Source organism: Callospermophilus lateralis, chromosome 14, assembly GCF_048772815.1.
Source record: "Callospermophilus lateralis isolate mCalLat2 chromosome 14, mCalLat2.hap1, whole genome shotgun sequence".
NCBI classification, from domain to species: domain Eukaryota; kingdom Metazoa; phylum Chordata; class Mammalia; order Rodentia; family Sciuridae; genus Callospermophilus; species Callospermophilus lateralis.
In genome coordinates this window covers 61,933,485-61,956,203 of record NC_135318.1, presented here as the reverse complement: position 1 = coordinate 61,956,203, position 22,719 = coordinate 61,933,485, and the positions used below count along the sequence as shown (strand labels likewise).

Below are 22,719 nucleotides of genomic sequence, written 5' to 3'. Positions count from 1 at the left end.
AATCATGTTTTAAATTATAAACTTCAAAATTCAACACAATAAAAAAATTAATTCAACATAACAGGTGATATTTGAATGAAATAAAATCAACATGAAAATCATGGTAACAGGTACAGGGGACAATCTTATTTACACCAGACTTCCTGCACAACCATTTACTGAGGTATTTCTCTAGTCTCCCTTTTCCTTGTGTTCTTCATTCCACTATGGTGTGTGTTAGTGGTCACTTGGTGTTATTGAATCCTTCACCCACATTAAAAACCTGTACCTGGATGTTCACAGCATTAATCATAATGATCGAAAAATGAAAACAACCCAAATTTGTCCATCAATAGATGAATGGATAAACAAAATGTGCTGTGTTCCACAATGGAATTTTATTCATTTTGTAAAAGAAATGAAGTCCTCAAATATGCTAGAGGCGTGAATCTTAAAATATAATGCTGAAGCCAGTCACAAAAGATTACTTACTGAATGATTCTATTTATATGAAATGTCCAGAATAAGAAAATTCATAGAAATAGAAAGTAGAGGGGCTGGGGTTGTAGCTCAGCGGTAGAGCGCTCGCCTAGCATGCGCGAGGCGCTGGGTTTGATACTCAGCACCACATAAAAAGTAAATAAATAAAACAAGGGTAGTGTGTCCAACTACAACTAAAAATAAACAAATAAATAAATTAAATAAAGTTTAAAAAAAAGTAGACTATTGGTTGCCAGGAGTTGGGAGCGACAGGGAGTGGTATGGGATGAAAACGCTCTTAGAACTAGATAAAGAGATGACGGTTGCACAAATCTGAATACTTACACCCAAAATAAAAAAATAAAAAAACCGCAATGAGATGTACATTTTGAAGGGGAGAATTTTATTCTATGTAAATATATCTCTATTAAAAATTAGTTTAAATTTTTTAAACAATTGCAGGGGTGTATATTGCTCATAACAGCGCCTCGGCTACCTGGGTAATGAGGATGAAACACAACAACACCAAGCTCCAGCAAGTGCAAAGCCAGCCCCTCTTCCGAACCACCTCGTTCCCTCGCCACGCCTCCAGGAGAGGGAAGTCCCGACATCCAGAACGCTGATTGGCTTATCTGTAAGAGCGGGGCGGGATGAAAGGGATGTCAAGTCCCTTTCTGAGGGGCGGGGCGAAGGCTTGGCTCGCGAGATTTTGCTGGTTCCGCATTTCGGATCTGTGAGGTGGGGGTGGCGGGGGAGCCAGACGCCGCGGTTCACTCAGGCCTGCAGCCTCTAAAACCCGAGCTCGGAGACCCTGCTGCCCTCCTTCCGCTGTCCGCGATCAGAGGACCGTTCTCTTCCTCTCGGTTCCCGCGCCAGTTCCGAATCCTGACGGGGCGGGGGCCAGCGGCCCCTCCCCTGCTCTCCTAGGACCGAAGATGAGCTTCCTCTTGTAAGTAGGGCCCGGCGGAGGGCGCCAGGCTGAGGGCGGAGGTCGGGGATGGCCAACAGGGTCCCGAGATGGTGATCCGGCCCAGGTTCAGGGTCGGGTGGCTGGCGTCCACTCTGCCCCTTCTCGAGTCCACGGGGGTGGCCGACAGTAGGGAGGGCCTGACGGAGATGAAGGTCGAGGCAAAGGAAACTGAGCTTGAGGTTGGGGCGCTGAAAGGCCCCGAGGCCGGCAGAGCCTCAAACTTTTCCGCCCGAGCACCCCCAGAGGGCGGGGAGGCGTTCTGGAGGCCTGGCCTTGCCCGGGGTTCCCAGTTTCTCTCCAGTCTCGAACTCTAGTGACGATTCTTGCTGACTTAGCTTTTTACTCTATCATATGTCTGGTTTCGTTATTGTCAGTATTAAATTACCCACTTGGAAAAATGCTGCCCCAGGAAAATGTGTAATATCATAGTTGGAGAGAGCTGGAAGTAAGATGTGGGCCTTGCAGCCTCCTGTCCACTTTCGATTCTGCCCACTTACTGATTTTATGACTTTTTAGCTACTCTTGGCCTCAGTAGAATCTCATTTTAGAAAGAAAGCTTGGGCCCAAACGAGGCTTAAATGGACAATTTTTAAATTCTCTGATTTTTATGCACATTGAGATTTGAGAAGCCTTGCTCTATAGCATCTTATTCTTAGGTGGTTCTCTCTCATACAGTATTGCTCAGCTGTATGCTTAAATAATCATTTTAGTGATGAACATGATCCACTTGTTTGGCATTTTAAATTTTATTGAAATACAGTGTTTCATAACCAGAGTTTACCCCTTCTTTAATGTGAGAAATTTTAGATTCTTTCTAGTATTTTGCTTGTTGATGGACACTTGAGTTATTTACACATTTTGGCTATTCATGAATGCTGCTATGAACATGTTTTTGTGTGGCTACCCCGTCTTGAGTATATACCTAGGAATGGAATTGCTGGTTTATATGTTACTTCTGGGTTTACTTTCTTGAGGAACTGCCAAATATACAGCATTTTACATTCCCACCAGCACTGTGAGAAGGTTTCAATTTCCCCACACCCTCTCTAGCACTTGTTAGTTGTCATTTTGATTATAGCCATCTGAGTATAAAGTGGGATCTCCTGATTTTATTTGCATTCCTCTAATGACTAATAATATTGAGCATCTTTTTTTTTGTGTAAAGTCTATTCATACCCTTTAACCGATTGTCGTTTTTAAGGTGTAAGAGTTCTTTATAAATTTTGGATAAAAACTTCTTACCCCTTCTGTGATTTGCAAGTATTTTCTTCTATCCTGTGGATCATTTTCACTGTCTTGGTGGTGTAATTTGAAGTGCAACAGTCTTGAGTTAGACGAAGATTATATTGAATCTTGAGAAATTATTTCATGTTAGTTTTCTAGATTTAGTCATTAACAGCTTATTTCTGTGTGTAAAGGGCTGGTCCTTCTAATTTAATACTCTCTCTTAATGTAGTTCTTTATCATATTAATAAAAACTTTATCTATATTTGATTTTTACTGTTTTCACAATTCTTTTTTCCTTCTTTTTCTTTTTGGTGGTGGTGGTATGAGGTATTGAACATAGGATTTTGCACATGCTAGACAAATGCTCTACCACTGAGCTACATCCCCAGCCCTTTTTATTTTATTTTGAGACAAGGTCTCACTAAGTTGCCAGGCTAACCTGGGTTTATGTGCCCCCATGCCTGGCTTTTTTACTTCTTACACTCTTGTTTAAAATTCAGAATCTTCAGGTAAAGTGAATGTCCACTGTTTATTTCCTTACCCTTCCTAGAAATAATTACTAGTTTTAACATGTATTGCTTTGATACTCTATGCATTAACAGATTGGGCTTCTGCTATACATTTGGTTCTGTAATGTGTTAGCCATGTTTTGAATCTTTCATGTGAACATATGTATGACATATGTATTCTGTCTTCTTCTTTACTACAGTACAGTATTCCATGATGTGGATGTACTATAGTTAGTTTATTCATTTACTGGTAAACTTTAGGATCGTTTTCAGGTTTTTCACTTTTTTTTTGGACACTAGGGATTGAACCAGGTGTGTACCCCTAAATCCCCTCCACGTTTTTCACTATTAAAAATAATCTTGGAGCTGGGCACAGTGGTGCACACCTGTAATCCCAGGGGCTTGGGAGGCTGAGGCAGGAGGATTGTGAGTTCAAAGCCAGCTGCAACAATTTAGCAAGGCCCTAAGCCACTAGCAAGACCCTATCTCACAATAAAATATAAAAAGGGCTGGGTATGTGGTTCAGAGGTTAAGCGTCCCTGGGTTCAATTCCCAGTACCAAAATAATCATTATCATCATCATCGTCATCTTGGAAATCCTTATCTACAAATCCTTATCCACATCTAGCAGAGTTACCTAAAAGTGGAATGGATTGATTGGGGAGCTTTTCAAAAAGTGTTAGAAGGTACTGCCATATAACCCTACTAAAATGTTATTCACTTTGCACTTCCAGTGATAGAATGTTAAGATACTCATTTCTCCATACTTATTAATATAATCATTTGAACTTTTGACACTCAGACTAGGAAAAAATGTATCTTACTTAAATTGAACAATTTTTCTTCACATGTTTATTGATCATTGTACTTCTAAATTGCCTTTTTTATCTCCTTAGCCCATTTTTCTAAAGGGTTCCTTAACAAATTCTAGAAGTCCTTTATTCAGTTAATCTTGGGTAAATATGTTGCAAGTACTTTTTTATTGTTGCCTTTTTGCTCTTTTATGGAAGTTTTAATTGTTCTGATTTAAAATCGGTCAATTTTTTTCTTTAAGATTTCTAGGTTTTGTTTCATTTTAGGAGGACCTTGTGGATGGTATAAAATAGGAGTAAAAACTTCCCCCATAACAAGTTACATCTGTCTCATTTATTTTCCCTGCTACAACTTCAGATTGTTTGTTTCTTTTTCTGTGGTTTCCTTTGATAGCATCTCAAATATTTCAATGTAGAAAACTGGATTCTGAAATGGAGAACTTCAGAGCTAACTCCCTCTCTTCACTATTTTCTGCAGGTGGAAATTAGGTCAAAAGGTTAGGATTCTCAGGTAGTCACAGAGCTAATGGCAGATCAAGGACTAGAATCCAAGTATTTTCTTTGGTTAAAGTATCCTTTATAGTAGGTTTTCATTCCAACAAAATTGCCTTATTTGTAAAATTGTGCTATTAATTCTGTTTTCATGAGTGAAAAAATATAAACCTTTTTTTTTTTTTTTTTTTTTTGAGGAGGTGCTAGTGATTAAAATCAGGGCCTTGTGCATGTTAGGCAGGCAGTCTACCATTAAGCTACATCCCATCCCTAAAACATTCTTTTTATTGTGGTCATCAAACCCCTCCATCCTGTCCTTTTCCAAGGAATTTTTTCTTTTTTGGTACTGGGAATTGAACCCAGGGTGCTTAACCACTGAGCCACATGTCTAGTCCTTCTTTATATTTCTTTTAGAGACAGGGTCTCACCGAGTTGCTTAGGGCCTTGCTAAGTTGCTGAGGCTGACCTAAATCTTGCGATACTCTTACCTTAGCCTCCTGAGTGGCTAGGGTTATAGCATTGCCATCATACTTGCCTTAGGAATTTTTTTTTCCTCATTTTACACAATGATTTATATGCCTAAAATTGTGCCGTTCTGCTTTTAGTACTAAAAATTCATACATTTTTATTTTTGATCCAACAGCAGTAGCCGTTCTTCTAAAACATTCAAGCCAAAGAAGAATATTCCTGAAGGCTCTCACCAGTATGAACTCTTAAAACACGCAGAAGCAACTCTAGGAAGTGGGAATCTGAGACAGGCTGTTATGTTGCCAGAGGGAGAAGACCTCAATGAGTGGATTGCTGTTAATAGTAAGTTTTTAACAATACTTAACTTCATTGGTTTTTGGAAAGATCTTGCTAAAATCTTGTTAATGAGTTTTCTTTTATAGGCATACCTTTTATAATATAGTATCTGTAAGGAAACATAAGCACGAATACATCCAAAGCTGTGTTCTTCAGAATACGTAATTGTGGCTTGTGTGATTGAGTAGAGAAACGTGAGTTAAAAAAAATGAAATGCTTTGAGGTAATTCCTAAGGAGGATACCATGAAGAGCTGAGTAAGGTCAAGTAAAAGATTAATACATGCATGAATTCTATCATGGACCATGAGTTTCTAAGGAATCCATCGGGGCCGTTTTGCCTGTACTCCTAGTAGTACTCATTTGCCTATTCATACAGAAAAATTGATTGCAGTTTCTATGGGCAATCAATTGATTTATGACTTAGGAATAGTCAAAGGAAATTGAGAGAGAAAATTGACGGATCCATGTGCCAAAGGGTCACTCTGAGTTTAAGAGAATGATGTCATGGCATGGACTGATGTGCTGAGGTTAGAGTGCCTCTTGAGATGAGATAGTTCTGAGAACTTTTTAATAGAAAATTTCAAACATAGAAAAGAAAAGAAACTAGTGAATTCCCAGGTATACATTATCCAGCTTCAGCATATATCAATTTGTGGCCAATTTGTGCTTCTATATCTCCTGTATTTTGAAAAAAATCCCAAACATATTATTTCATCTATAAATACTTCAGATGTATCTCTAAAGACAAGAACTCCTTTTAAAAATGATAGTACTGTCATTCTTTAATGTTTTAATTGTCAGTGTTCACATTTCACTGACAATCCTATGTATAATTTTTTTTTTTTTTGGTATTGGGGATTGAACCCAGGGCACTTAACCACTGAGCCACATCCCCAGCCCTTTTAATATTTTATTTAGAGACAGGATCTTGCCAAGTTGCTGAGGCTGGCTTTGAACTTGTGATCATCCTGCGTAGCCTTCCGAGCTGCTGGGATTACAGGTGTGTGCCACCTCACCCAGCAATTTTTTTTTTTTTTTTTTAATTTAAGCTTGGTTTAAATTAGGATCCAGGAAAAACCTCTGTGTTTCTTGAATCTCTTAATCCAGGTTTCTCCTCATTGCAGTCCCTTTCCCCTGCTTTCTTCATTGTTGAAGAAACCACATTGTTTATGTTCCAAAGTATTAATTCTGCTAATTGGATCCCCAGAGTGTCTATTGTGCTGTCCCTCCTTTTATCTCCCATATTTCTTGTTAGATCTGAAGCAGCTCTGTCCAATAGAACTTTTTGTAAAGATGAGAGCGTTCTATACCTTGAAATGTAGCTAGTGTGACTAAGGAACTGAAATTTTAATTTAATTTAAGTAAATTTTTTTTTTTTTTAGAGAGAGTGAGAGAGGGAGGGAAGGAGAGAGAGAGAGAGAGAAGTTTTTTTTTAATATTTATTTTTTAGTTCTCGGCGGACACAACATCTTTGTTTGTATGTGGTGCTGAGGATCGAACCCGGGCCGCACGCATGCCAGGCGAGCGCGCTACCGCTTGAGCCACATCCCCAGCCCCTAATTTAAATAAATTTTAATATAAGTAGCCATGTATAGCTAACAGTTACCATGTTATTGCAGATTTGGAATCTTGATCAAATCCAGATTTGATTTTGTTATTATTTGTTTGTATGGTAGACTACTTGATAGGTAGTGATATATCCATAGAATCTGGTCCTTTTTTTAATCATCCAACTTCCTAGTTTATTTTGTTGATGGTGGTGGTGGTACTGGGGATTGAACTCATGGGTACTTGACCACTGAGCCACATTCCCAGCCCTATTTTGTATTTTATTTAGAGTCAGGGTCTCACTGAGTTGCTTAGAGCCTTGCCATTGCTGAGGCTGACTTTGAACTTGGGATTCTCCTCTCCTGTCTCACCTTCTAGAGCTGCTGGGATTACAGGCGAGTACCACCATGCCTGGCTCCAACTTCCTAGTTTATAGTAGAGTTTTACAGGTTTGGATAAATTTATAATGATATATAACATAGTGTCATCACAAAGTGGTTTCACTGCCTTAAAAATTTTCTATGCTTTGCCTATTAATCTCTCCTTCCACAAATCTTCTGGCAGTCACTGATCTTTTTTTTTTCTGTCTCCTTATCATTTTTACTGTCTTCACAGTTTAACCTTTTCCAGAATGTCATATAGTTAGAATTCTACAGTGTGAAGCCTCTTCAGAATGGCTTCTTGTACTTAGTAATATTTATTTAAGTTTCTTCATGTCTTTTGGTTTTTAGCCCTAATATTTTTAGCTCTGAATCTTCCATTTTCTAGATTTATCAGTCACCTACTGAAGAATATACCAGTTACTTCCACGTTTAGGTAGTTATGAATAATTCTGCTGTAAAAAATACCTGTGCAAGTTTCTCTGTAGATAAAAGTTTTCTTTCTATTTATTTATTTATTTTTTAATTAGTTCCTTTTAGATAGACTTTTTTTTTCCCAGTAATACTTGGACTTACTCTTGAACTTCAGGTCTTACCTTTTTGTATTGTTCATTTCTTTTAATTTTGTCCCTTCTGTTAGATGGAGACCCCAGGGCAAGGGATTTTTATGTTTTCAATATGCTGGAGGCTTTAAATATTTATGCTGGATTAGATATTTAAGTGTTTGTTGATATAGCTAATATATCTACTCTCAGTATATTTCATAGCACCTCTTTTTTTTTTTTTTAAGAAAGAGTGAGTGAGAGAGAGAGAGAGAGAGAGAGAGATTTTTAATATTTATCTTTTAGTTTTTGGTGGACACAACATCTTTGTTTGTATGTGGTGCTGAGGATCGAACCCAGGCTGCACGCATGCCAGGCGAGCGCGCTACCGCTTGAGCCACATCCCCAGCCCATAGCACCTTTTTTTCCCCTCTTTCCTAACAAATCATACTGTCTTGGTCCGATTAATAAGCTATGGATTTTTCATTCCCTTGGATATAACCAAATTATCTATTCTAATGATGTGTAATATTAACAATTAAGTTAAAGTTTTATCTCTAGTATTTTGCTTTTCTAAATGCTGGTTAGAAATTTAGTATATTAAAAGTTAACTTAGAGTCAGATATGGTGGCAGGTGCTTATAGTCCTAGTTATTCAGGAGGTTGAGGCAGGAGGATCATTTGAGCCAGTGAGTTTGGCACCAGTATGAGCAATACAGAGACCCCCCCATCTCAAAAAAAAAAAAAAAAAAAATCATCCACTTGTCCCTCAACTGATAGGTCTGACATTTATACAGATATTTTATACAGATATTTAACACAGTTATGCCATTCTCTCCGCAGCTGTGGATTTCTTCAATCAGATTAACATGTTGTATGGAACTATTACAGAATTCTGCACTGAAGCAAGCTGTCCAGTCATGTCTGCAGGTCCCAGGTGCATATACAGCCTATTATATAGGTGTTTGGATTATCTTGCTTTCTCACAAATTGATATATAAGTTAAATAATAAAGACTTTTTGTTTATCCTTGTTTGCTTATGTAAAGGTAATTCAGTTTTATTAGTTCTTGAGTACTCACCTACTATAGCTACGGTTGCTTTGTTTTTGTGATGCTGGGGATTGCACTGGTGCTTTACCAGTTGTAATTGTTAATATTAAATATTTTATGGGGCTGGGGATGTGGCTCAGGCGGTGGTGCGCTCGCCTGGCATGCGTGCGGCCCGGGTTCGATCCTCAGCACCACATACAAACAAAGATGTTGTGTCCGCCAAAAAACTAGAAAATAAATATTAAAGTTCTCTGTCTCTTTCTCTCTCTCTCTCTCTCTCTCTCTCTCTCTCTCTCAAAAAAAAAAAAAATTTTGATATGTGATTTCTCAGTGTTTGATTTATATAATCATAGTGAGTCTGAATAAAAGTATAGAAATTTGACATAAGTTTATCTTGCATCACAAAAATACAAAGGTTCTGTTTTGTTTTTTCAGTTTGATTAACAGATTAACATTTACCATTCCTCTTGCTAGTTTTTAAATAAATTTCTTAAGAGTTTTTAGTTGACTTTTTAAAAAATATTTTTAGGACCTTTATATGGGCTTTTATTTTACTCATTTATTTATATGTAGTGCTGAGATTTGAACCCAGTGTCTCACGCATGCTAGGCAAGCGCTGTATCACCGAGCCATAACCCCAGCCCTTTAGTTGACTTTTTAACATTTGATTTTTTTATTTTGCTTATTTAGTATTAACAAAATGAATACAATTTAATAAAAAAGATGCTAGGTTGAAAACTATTTTGACTGTAATAATTTTCAAGAAATATTTTAGAGTAGAACCCTTTCTTACTTACATTGTAAGTATGATGAGATTAATATTTTTGTTGTATTTCCTTAGTGTTTTCCAGTCCTATTTTTATTGCTGTATTTTGGGAGGGATATTGTTATTTTATAAGTTTTATTCCTTAAACTTTAAAAGAAGTTAAAATAGAGCTAACGTGGTGGCACACATCTGTAATCCCGGCAACTCTGGAGGTTGAGTTAGGAGGATTGTGAGTTTAAAGCCAGGTTCAGCAACTTAGGGAAGCCCTAAGCAACTTAGCAAGACCCTGTCTCAAAAAATAAAAAGGCCTGGAGAAGTGACTCAATGGTTAAGTGTTCCTGAGTTCAGTCCCTGGTACCAAATACAAAATAGGAATTTTAAACTTCTCTGTAGCTTAAATACTTTATACAGTTTTGCATAAATCTTGTTAATTGTTCTAGCTTAGCAAAGGTGAAGGGAGAAAATATACATGCCCAAAAGGTATTTCTCTAACATTCTCCAAGAAACAGGATTTTATAATCTTGGTTCCATTGGTGATAATAATTTATAGCCAAGGATCTTAGAATGTAGTGTATCCACCACCTCCTTGCTCAGTCCTTAGCACTGTTCTCCTTAGATAGGAATGCAGTTCCCAAAGCTGTCCTATAAAATATCCATCAGCTGCCACATTGTCTCCCTTTTTTCTTCCAGTTACAGTTGTCACATTTTAGAATATTCTATAGGGAACTTACAATAATCTTCTATAGAACTTTAGGTAATTTGTTAAAGTTACATATAGTGTATTGATAAAATGTGGACCTGCTTTGATTGTAAGTTACACATTTGTTAATGGTTTTGAAAACTATGGGTAAAACACTTTTCTTTCCAGATATGAATATCATTGGGCAGATGGTACTAATATTAAAAAGCCAATCAAATGTTCTGCACCAAAATATATTGACTATCTGATGACTTGGGTTCAGGATCAGCTTGATGATGAGACTCTTTTTCCTTCTAAGATTGGTGAGTTAATATTGTAAAACTTATTTTTCTTTCTGAATGATAGATGTAATCTTTTTAACACTTTTTTACCTTAAAATAATTTAATGGAGACTACTATCTTTTTCTCCAAAAAGTTTTTCTCACTGTATCATTGTACCTCCATTATGTTTGTGTCTGTTTCTTCATCACACTGTTTATTTACCCATTTTAAAATCTTTACCAAATTTTTTTTTAATTTGTCTTAATGTGCATTTTAAAACTATTGATGAGATTGAGCATTGTTTTATTTATTGATCACCTATATTTATTTTGACCTATTAATCATTTCCTTTATGATTTGGATTTCAGTAGTGATGAAAAAGCTTTCCTTACTTCCAGGTTATAAAAAATACTTATGTTGGGGCTGGGGATATGGCTCAAGTAGTATGTACTCGCCTGGCATGAGTGAGGCACTGGGTTCGATCCTCAGCACCACATAAAAATAAAATAAGGATATTGTGTCCACCTAAAGCTAAAAAATAAATATTTTTTTAAAAACTACTTATTATATTTTTAGGTGTAGATGGGCACAACACAATGCCTTTATTTTTATGTGGTGCTGAGGATCGAACCCGGGTCCTGCCCGTGCTAGGCGAGTGCTCTACTACTGAGCCACAATCCCAGCCCTAAAAGATAAATATTTTTAAAAAAAATTGCCATTGATATTCCTTAACAAATTCTTTAAAAAAAGAAAAAAAATACTTATGTTTTCATCTCGTATTTTTGTTTTTCCATGTAAGTCTTAGGTCAGGATTTTTTTCTTCTGAATGCTGCCTTCATTTTTTTCCAAACACAATAGCTAGCTACTTTGTCCCAATATCACTTTTTGAATATACAGCATGTCTTTTCTCTCCTGATTATCTCATGTGCACAACAAACTGCCATATTTTTTAGGGTCTTTTTATCTCTTTATCTGTTGCTATGGAAATTCCACTGTTTTAATTCACCTTGTCATGTATCTTTTAGCGTCTTCTAGGACTAGTGTCCCTTCCCTTCTCTTTTTTTTTCCCAGAATATTCCCAGCTATTCTGCGATATTTGTTCTTCCAAAGAACTTAGAATCATTTTCTTAAGGTAAAAAACTGTCTTAGATTTTACTTATGATTACATCCAATTTTTACAGAAAATACAAGGATTCTTGTTCTCTTTACAATACTGAGTCTTAGCCAAGAACAACAAGATAACATTCTTTATTCACTTTTGTCTTTTATCTGCTTATAAAGATCTATAGTTTATTTAATCCTTCAAGTTTCTTAAGTTTATTCCTAGGCATTTTATACTTTTTATTGATATCTGGTTTCTGATTATTATTTGATATGTAAGAAAGCTGTTGATTTTTCTATAAATTTTATAACATCAAACTTTGTATCCATTAGTTTTTGGTCAGTTCTCTTGAGTTTTTTAAGTATATAGCCTCATATGAAGATGATGTTAATTTGGCCTCTTCTGCTATGTATTCTTCTTGTTTTATGCTTATCTAATTGCACTGACTTCCAGAAAAATGCTGAATTATAGTGACAATGGCAGAGCATCCTTATTTTTTTTCCTTATACTTATTGAAATACCTGTAGAATTTCCTCAGTAAACAGGAATTTCTTGTTAAAGGGGTATGGATTTTTTAAAAAATCATATTAATGAAATATTGATTCAATTCTATTATAAAAATGTTTTAAAATCTGGAATGGTTGTAAGTTTTTTTTTTTAATCAGAAATTTCTCTTGTATCTACTATTGATGACTATAAGACTTTCTCCATTCTTATTTATTTATTTATTTATTTATGCTAACCTTTTGCATGCTAAAGCACACTGCCACTGAGCTATACCTGCAACCCCTTCTTTTCTTTTTTTCTGCTAGAAGAGTTTTTCTTACTTGTTAGTATTTTGATGAAGATTTTGGCATCATTATTCAAGGAGGAGATTAGTCCTTGTCATTTTCAATTTGAGTATCTGTGAGCAACATATTGTTGAATTCCTTTTTGCAATCTAAGTAGAGGCTTTTTCAGGGAAAAATTTATATCAAGTTGTTACACTTGGTCTGTTTGCTGTGGTCACTTTTTCCATTCTGTTACTTCCTTTCTCACAGATTCTTTATTGTATACTGCCTTTGCTCAAATATGTTAAATTCCGCTTGGAAAGTACTTAGATCAAAACAAATTACTTTTTTACTCACCAAGGTTTCCCTCTTATAGACAGAAAACATTTTTTACTTTATTCTTTTTTCTGAGATTCCCATTCTTTGATAATTAATTCATTCTGATGGTCTAGAATCCCCCCTTATGTTATGACTTACTTTTATTCATTATTTATTCTTATTAGAACTGTTTATTGTTAATATTTAGTAATATATTCAAGTTATTAATATTAAAATTCCCATTTGTACATTTTGAATGAATGGGTACTTGATTTTTTTATTATTTTTTTTATATTTTATTTTTTAGTTGTAGTTGGACACAATACCTTTGTTTATTTTATGTGGTGCTGAGAATCGAACCCAGAGCCTCGCACATGCTAGGCGAGCATTCTACCACTGAGCCACAATCCCAGCCCTGGTATTTGATTTTTAAAATCTGCCTTTTTAATACCTGAATACAAGATCCTGCCCACAGAAACATTTTCATAAGCTCTGGTGTAATATTTGAAAAGTCAAGTTTGACAAGACTTGGGAGGGAGCGGAATAACCACAAAAATCTGCAAAATATACTTGATTTCAAGCAGTTAAGGAGTAAGAATAAAAGAATGCAGGGAAAGAGTGTTTAAATAAGCCTTTGCTTTCTAAAGGGTTGAAAAAAGTAGGTATTTTAAGAATAGTGTTGTGGAACTGGCATTTAAGGCTAACTCATCTTGGTTGTTTTGGAAACAGATGCCTTCTTAGTGTTTATTCTCTGTAGCCAGTGTCAATTGTATTCTTTCTTACAAATTTGTCAACCAAAATTTGTAGGAATGAGCTAGACACTGTGATGCACACCTGTAATCCCAGTGGCCCGAGAGGCTGGGACAAGAGGATCACAAGTTCAAAGCCAGTCTAAGAAATGTAGCAAGGCCCTAAGCAACTTAGTAAGACCCTGTCTGCTGTTAAATATAAAAAGGACTGGGAATGTGGCTCAGTGGTTAAGCACCCCTGGGCTCAATGCCAGTACCAAAAAAAAAAAAAGAATTGTTAGAAATGTAACCAGTTGCAACCCTATCTCCACTGTTGAGAGAGAGAGAGACACCCCCCACACACACACAGCCACCTCTTTAAATTGGTATTTATTTTCCTTGAAAAATAGGGAGGTTCTCTTTCCATTTTTCAGGGTTCATACCCACCTTTTAGGCTACAGGAAAATGAAAACTGGCTTTTCCAAAGTAATTCAGAAGATAAAATGCCTTTTTGGGGGGTGGGGGTACAGCGGATTGAACTCAGGGTCTCACTGAGTTGTTTAGCGCCGCCTTTTTGCTGAGGCTGGTTTTGAAATTATGTTTCTCCTGTCTCAGTCTCACAAGCTGCTGGGATTACAGGTGTGTGCCACTGTACCTGGCTATAAAATACTTTTTACATGTGAATGTTAATGACTCAAAATGTACCTGTACTTCTCTTTGGGTAGGAAAGTTTCCAGGCCCAGTTGAGAGAGAAAAAGTATACATGTACTTTTTCTTAAGAGTTATAAATCACAAAACAATACTCTATTTATAATTAAAATACTGTTTGATTTAATCTTAGGAAGAAACTTTGATATTAAACTCTAATAGTAAAATTGCTTATTTGAGCTGGGCATGGTGATGCACACCTATAATCCCAGTAGCTTGGGAGGTTGAGACAGGAGGATCGTGAGTTCAAAGCCAGCTTCTCAGCAAATACTGAGGCACTAAGCAACTCAGTGAGACCCTGTCTCTAAATAAAATACAAAAAATAGGGCTGGGGATATAGGCTCAGTGGTCAAGTGCCCCTGAGTTCAATCCCTGGTACCACAACCCCCCCCAAAAAAATTATTTATTTGAATTTTGATTCAGTAACGTCTTGTATAATTTGATGGTTGCCTGTGCCTGCTGTTCTGAGCCAATCAGAAAAGAGTGTTTGCGAGGAATATACTTAGATTTGGGAGTTTTTCACTTTGTCTTTTCAATATATAGAAATAAGCTTGTGTGTGCTTGTAAGTGTATATGTATGTTGCAGGTGCTTATGGCACTGTCAAAACTTGCTGCTATTCAATTAGATAAAAAACTGATATATGTGTATTTTGGGTTATAGGTGTCCCATTTCCCAAAAACTTTATGTCTGTGGCAAAGACCATTCTAAAGCGTCTGTTCAGGGTTTATGCCCATATTTATCATCAGCACTTTGATTCTGTGATGCAGCTGCAAGAGGAGGCCCACCTCAACACCTCCTTTAAGCACTTTATTTTCTTTGTTCAGGTAAGTGAACCATATTGATTTCTGGGTCATGCAACTTGGACTTGTTTGGATTGGTAACCTTAATAGACTAGTGTGTCTTATTTATAGATTGTAGAGCAGCTAATTACAAGCAGGTTTTCTCTTCTGTTTTATTTTTTCCCCCACTTTGTTTTTATTAATCTATACAACAGCATTAAAAGGTATTACTTCCATTGGGCCTTCTGCCTCTGGCTTCCCCAGGTCTGTGGTTAGGATGAATCATTGAGGGACATGGCCTGTTGTCTTTAGAGCACTTAATTAGAATGATTACTTTTAAAAATCAAAAAAGGGGCTCGGGTTGTAGCTCAGTGGTAGAGCACTTGCCTTGCACATGTGAGGCACTGGGTTCTAGCCTTAGCACCACATAAAAAATAAATTAATAAAAATTTTAAAAAATAAAAATAATTCACATTGTTTGAAAAAAGATCAAAGAATTGGACTCCTTCTAGCCTAACTTAGAGCTGTATATTTTGTATGTAAAATATAAATATGTCTGTCTAGATATCATTTTATGGAAGGAAAGCCTAATAGCATTTCAGTAGATATTGTGTACTCTGGTTCTCTGTGTAACACAAAGGAAACATACCATAGTCTTTCTTTTCTTCCAAGATTGTTACATGTGAATGTTTGGGTGTAAAAGTAAAAAGTCTTCTACCCCAGAGGTGGCCACTATCAAAAGTTCAGTTTGTAGTTTTCAGGTAATTTCTATGTAAATTCAAATATGTATTTTATATTTTTATATATATATATATATATATATATATATATATATATATATATATACACACACACACACACACACACACACACACATATACATACAAACACATATGTATATAAATATCGTTTATACACAAACACATTTAACATAGGGAGGATCATACCTATGATCGCTATAATCAGTTATTTAATAAGTCCTCTAGCAAAGAATATGGGGGGGGATAACTCCTACTTTACTCTCACAACAGATCTAATGTATGGGTTTTCCCCCATATACACTAAGCAGGCAGTCCATTTTACAGAAGACACCAGTTAGGTGTCCTCTAATCCTGACACTAACTATCTGGAGATAGTGTGAGATCCCACAAACTTCAGACATCAGTCAAAAGTAGTGGGTTGTCCCCCCACCCCCCCAAAAAAAGTAATGGGTATCATTTCTGATAGAGCAGCTATAAATCAGGGTTCCCAGGACACCCTCCTTAAGTTTGATAAAATTTGTAAGAGTTGTTCACAGAACTCAGGGAAACACCTTTACCATTTTATTATGAAGGATATTTTGAGGGATACAGATGAATAGCCAGAGAGAAGAGATGCAAAATGTGAGTCCTGGGAGAAGGGATATGGAGCTTCAATATCATACCCTTTCCAGGCATAGCATCCTCCAGAAACCTCCATGTGTTCATCTATTATCTAGAAGCTCTCTGAATTTTGTCTCTTTGGGTTTTCATGGGGAGTGCATTACTTGGCTGGAATTAATTACATCATCATCCGTTAGTGATTAACTCATCCTTCAGCAGCTCTTTTCTCTCCATGGTTGGGTGGGATGAAAGTCCCAAAACACAGTAATCATGCCTTGATCTTTCTGGTGAGCAGCCTCATCATGGTACTCTTCAAGGGCTCCCAGCTACCAGTCATCTCATTAGTGCCCAGAACAGACACTCTTACCACTCTGAAGACTTCAAGGATGTTAGGAGCTGTATGTCAGGAAAACAGCCATGAGGAAGACCAGTATATATCACAATATCACATTTGTGGGGCTTTTAGGGTTTTTTCAAGAATCACTAGTATTTTTAAAAAGAATAATTGCTTTAAAATGTTTACAGAGCTCATTAGATAATTCTTTTGAATATCAGAAAACTAGGGTTGTGAATCCTTTCTCTAAAAATAAGAAATTAAAAGAGTTTTAATTTAGGACCATTAAATTTTATTTTTCCTCTCTTTTTAGGAGTTTAATCTGATTGATAGGCGTGAGTTGGCACCTCTTCAGGAATTAATTGAGAAGCTTGGCTCGAAAGACAGATAAATGTTTCTTCAAAACAAAGTTACCCTCTTGCTTCATCTACTGCTAGAGATATTTCATTGTTATCTGTTATAGACTAGTGATACAAACTTAAAGAAAACAAGATAAAAAGATACCTGTTTTCTGTGTCTACAGGTAAAATTGTCCCAAAGGTAGGTGGGCCTGATAGTTTCAGAATGAGACTTTAAGGACACAGCAAAATCAGAGGGACTGTGGGACCATTCCCATTATTGTCAGAGTCATACTTGGTTGTAACATGTAATTACTAGCCTGTAGTTTTCTTTTTTTGATCAGCAAAATGATTGAATCTGTTTTAGTTGACAATATAACACATAGTAAGAGTTTTTACCAATAATTTATTAATTAGTTTCCAGAACAAATTTCCTAATAACACAATCAGATCAGTTTTATATTCTGCTTTTATTTTACAAAAAGGAAAGTTATTTTTAAGTTTCCTTAACATTTAGAACTTTTGTGTCACTTTGGATAATCTTTAGTTTCAAGTTTGAATGCTAGTGTTTTTTATAGATAAGAATATATATTTTTTCAAAATCCACAATCACAGTTTAAATCTCTTATGGCATATGTGGAATGGGGAGTAACCAAAGTTATTTTTAAAGTGACTTTATTTTGTAATCTTTATTTGGGATTATATTCACATCTATCTAAATTATTAGGAATGTGTGTGTATCAGAGATAATTTTTTTTTACATTCTAATGATGGTCTTGTAGGTTTTTATTTTGAAATGCTTCTTTCAAATCAATTAATATATAGCTTTTGATTAAGAAAAAGTTTCCCAAAAAATTTGGCAAACTTAGGTCTCAAAGCCACTGTTCATTTATGTTGTTTTTCAGAGGCCTTGCAGTTCTGGGTCAGAGAGTGGTAGAAAGTACTCAGAGTATTTTATTATTTTATTTCTTAAAAATGTTACTTCTGTATTTTTAAGAGTAGTATAGAAATGCACAAACTTTATCCCAATAAGGACAAAATTTAAAACCACAATAAAAAAAAAACAAAACATGAAGGTGCATACATTTTATAACACAGCTAAAGGTTTGGTCTGCTACCTATACTTGACACAGAGTGTGTGTATAAAGTCAACATAATGGGAAAATAGGTTTAAAAAAAAACAAAAAACAACTTTATATCATTCAGTTAATTACTCAAAGGTGGATTGAGTGCCCATAGGGGTTTTATCCTGTTTGTATCAAAACTTGAAATTCTTCTCTTTCTACTGGGATAAAAGAATCTTCACATTTAGTGAAGAAAATGCCTGTTTTTTATTTGATTCTTTGAAGATTGTCAAAGCTTTCATTCATCATCATTTTGTGTTGCAGAGCTTTGGATTTTGCAGAGTATTAACCAGACTCCTTGATGTCTTTAATTTGATGAGGTTTTTTAATAGCTCAATTTTAATAAATTCTTAAACAATACACAGGATTTTAAAGGACATTATTTCATTTAATTTAGGCTGAAACCATCATTGTTTAAGGAATTCAAGAGTAGTGTAGTCACGAAAAAAAGAGAAAAGCCTTCTGTAAAACATTCTATAGTTCATATTTTAAATGTATTGAGAGGTCCAAATGTCAGTCATTCTGCACATTTTCTCTAATTATTGGAAATGACAGTGGGTTCCTTGGCTGGGTGTGGTGGCACACACCTCTAATCCCAGCAGCTCAGGAGGCTGAGGCAGGAGGATCACAAATTCAGAGCCAGCCTCAGCAATTTAGTGAGGCACTAAGCAACTCAGTGAGACCCTGCCTCTAATAAAATACAAAATAAGGATAGGAATGTGGCTCAGTGATTGAGTGCCCCTGAGTTCAATCCCTGGAACACCCTTACCTCACTCCTCCCCCTCAAAAAGAGTAGGTTCCTGAATGACACCTAGAATGTAATTACCTCTCAACCTCCAACCCTGTGGACTTTTCATTTTATTTCTTGTATTACCAAGGATTGAATCCAGGGCCTTGCACATGCTAGGCAAGCGCTATACAACTGAGCTACATCCCAAGCCCTTTTTTAAAGTTTATTTCAAGACGGGGTCTCACAAGTTGCCAACTCTGGCCTGGGACTTCCAATTCTTCAACCTGGGTCTCTCAAGTAATGGGATTACAGGCAAGCACAATGGTGTCCAGTGGCTTTAATTTTTTTAAGTCTACAAGGAATGAAATTGTTTCTCAATTAGGTTATACTTTCATCATAATTTCTAATATTTCAAATATTCTCAAAAGGTTTTTCACTTCTCTCCACTATTTTTAGTGACAGAAATTCTGTTTTCATGAGTAAGCCCCAAAACAAACCAAAGATGGTCACATGGTAGGACAGTAGTAAAGGCAGCTTATTAATGGGTTGTAAATTTTAAAATTGTTGGTAATTTGAGATTTAGAATGTAGTTTTTTATTTTGTTTTCTTTTACTTTTTAATGAAAACATTACTAGATTCCCAGACCAGTTTGGCTCAACCAACAGTGCCATCTAAACATTACATTCTTTGTCGACTTCTTACAGCAGGAGAATTGGAGGAAGGGGAAAGGATGGGAAGTGAATGGTGCCTTCCTGACATGGCTGAAGAGCCACTCTTTGAAAAGTGTTTAAAGAAATCATTGTGTCTTGGTCTCACTTTTGATTTACCTATTCATATTCAGGTTTTCCCTGTTCTTCAGTACTCTCTTCTCTTCCCTTCCTAAGAGGAAGTCATCTCCTCAGAATCACATCTCTGCTTCTCATAACATTACAGTCATGGGGTGGAGAATGCTTGCTAAATTATGCAGCTAATCCTGTGGTGCTTTAATTTTCAGGCCTTTAAAAAAAAACTTGGACAATGATGTATAGATTTTTGTTTAAATATTCAAACTGCCTTGTACTATAGTTTTTATATTGAAAGCCAGTTGTATCCTTTATTCTTCAGATTTGCATGAATAAAGTGTCTTTATGGGCTGCCAGCTAACAGGTATTTCTTTCATCTTAGACTTGCAGAGCTCTAGCTTATGTGGCTGCTTACTGGAAAATGCAGATATGTATTCACCATGACTTTAATAACAAAGACAAAGTTTTTCTAGTAGTGCAGAAGCAAGGGGAACAATCCTCATGGTGATAATAACTTGCAAAGTGACAGTAACTCTTGAAAACCTTGTGGAGGTTCCATGATTATACTGTTAGCTTCTGTCTGAGCAGAAAGACACACCATAAGTAGAGCTTCTGAAATGTGATGTCCTTACCTCAGAAGTACAAACAGATCAGGCCCGAAGAGTGTAAGTCCTAGAAATGTGTTTCTAAGCAGACCCAGTTAGGCTGGAGCTTCTTCTGCCTCATGACAGGAAGCTATCTTTGTCAGTATGGAACTCTGGCCAGAAAAATGTTGATCTGGACACCAGACCTAGCACCTTCAACAGACACAGTATTTCCCTCCAGAGATTAGTTCACTAAGTGGACTTGGTTTCTACTATTGTAGAATTCTGGCAAAGAGGGAAAATAGTCTTTTGGTCTTCCTATTTTTGCATTCAATTTTGACATTTCAGGCTGTAAGAGGGGGTGATATTACACGTGGTAGCAGTTATTTTATTGAAGTATCTGCACTGAAATTCACTTGGGTTTTCTTTTCATTATTAGACTCTGTTCCAAACAAGTGTTCTGTAAATCCAGATGGATTACCAGTGTGCTATAGACTTATTATAGAGCAATATTCTGTGTTTGTTCTACATTGAAAGTAGTTTGCATAAGTTAGTCTTGGTTACCATCTAAAATATTTTAAAATGTTCTTTACATAAAAATTTATGTTGTATTTTTAAACCTTTAGGGGCTTTATCTATTTTTCTAAGTCAGTTAACTGTACTTTTAAAAAAAGTATTTTGTATCTACTTTTGTAACTTCATCAGAATAAAATATATTGAAAGCAAGAAATGACTGATATAAATATGTCTCAACACACTGGCTTCTATTTAAATATGAAAATTTGATTTTTGAAGGTTCTGTGGATATTGAGTATATCTTAAATTTTGAAAGTGACTACCATTGCATATCATTTAATAGCTAAAATATTTCCTTAGCACTTACAGAAGAGTTCCTAAATAAAACTAAGTATCTTATTTACCAGGACCAACCCTAACCCCAAGAAACAGAATGCTAGTGCATATAGTGACTGAAATCCACACCAGACAAAAAGTAGTCTCCTCCCTACCAACCTAATCAAGCTCTGCACCTCTTTTGTATATTCCTGGGTATAAGATTGGAAAGTGTGACTGGAATCACTGATTTTCTTACCTTGAAAATGAGTATTCAGTGTATATCTTTAAAACACTCTCCACTCCAAACAGCCATTTTTTATTATTGTTGGAGAAATATGGTATGTGAGGTCTACAGCAGTGCTAGAATTGTTTTTATCCTTTTTTTGAGTAGAGTTAAAAAGTGACTGATGTGGCTACATGGGGGTTAATAATAATTTTTTATAAGATAATGGGTAATCAGTTTGGGATTTTTTTTCTAACATTTCAGTAGGCTTATAAGCAAACACAAAATGATGTTCATAAGGGTTTCTAATGGCTAAGTGTTTCAAAGCTATTTCATACTTTATAAAAAGAGTGAAATCCAAATAATCTTGGGGCATGCCAGAGTCAGAATTCAAAACTTCACATACAGAAACCATGTCCAAACCATGCCTTGGATCTTCTCAGTAAATAATGTCCCCTCTACCTAGGGACAGTACAGCCTGTGCCATTATCACTGGCCACTAGATGTCAGTGTCCCCTGCCACAGATGTCTGATAGTCCTCTAAACTGAGGGTATGGGAAGGAAGCAGGGTCGGGCAGAGCCAATTATTCAAAAGTCATAGAATAATATGGGTAATTGTTGAAAGTTGGAGTCACACTTCCAATAAAGGAGGAATTCTGCAAATACAAATTTGTGAGTTTGATTTAGTCGGAGTCGCTTGGTTACAAGTGACAGATTCAGTACTTATTTCCAGCAATGCTGGCTCCCAGTTGCACAAGCACAGACATCTGTCTCCTCTTAGCTCTGCTTTCTTCTGTGTCTGCTTTATTTGTAAAATAGTTCTGCCCAGATGGTTGCCGGCAAGCAGCTCCAGGCTTTCTATCAGCTTAGCTAACCCAGTTGAAAAGAGCATTTCTTTAGTTCTATGTAAGGTCACCTCACATTGGTCTGGTTCAGGTCATGTGATCAACCCTAAGCCAATCCCCATCTAGTTATCCTGAATTGGATCCTGTGTTCACTCCTAGAGCTAGAATTGGGTGGGCCTCATCTGAACATGTGGTTTGAATAACAGTGGTTCACCACTACATTGCTTGAAAAAGTTGTTTTGACAGTTTTAAAGTATCATTGACATCAATGAAGAAAATTGAAAAATTAACAAATTATCCCCGATCATACTAACCATAACTTTTTAGGAACCAAGCAGAAAGTGTGTCCATTAACAGTAGCCCAAAGGAGAAATGATGAGGGCGGGTACATAGGAGTCACTCAATATCAGAATGAATGAGTATATTTATAAAGAGCAAATATTGGTCCAATCCATACAAGTACAACACTAGAGATATTGATTACATAGGCCAGAGTGCAGTGGTAAAAAGTTGATGAATCCTTCAGGGCAGCACTAAATCACATGCTGCAATTACATCTCCCGAAAGGACTTGGTTGTATTTTGGCTTTGACTTGTCCGACAGTGCTCCATATCCAGGCAGGCTTGCTGACCCATTG

At 36.2% G+C, this 22,719-nt stretch overlaps 1 protein-coding gene across 1 annotated transcript; it reads left to right on the top strand.

The window, feature by feature from the left end:
- The first annotated feature begins 1,172 nt into the window (after positions 1-1,172).
- Mob1a (MOB kinase activator 1A) lies at positions 1,173-20,910 on the top strand. Its single transcript, XM_076833107.2, has 6 exons — positions 1,173-1,408; positions 5,113-5,279; positions 8,587-8,680; positions 10,429-10,562; positions 14,809-14,972; positions 16,936-20,910. Exons 1-6 carry the CDS (start codon positions 1,395-1,397, stop codon positions 17,011-17,013), a joined length of 651 nt encoding a protein of 216 aa, XP_076689222.1. The 5' UTR covers positions 1,173-1,394; the 3' UTR covers positions 17,014-20,910.
- Positions 20,911-22,719: the final 1,809 nt, after the last annotated feature.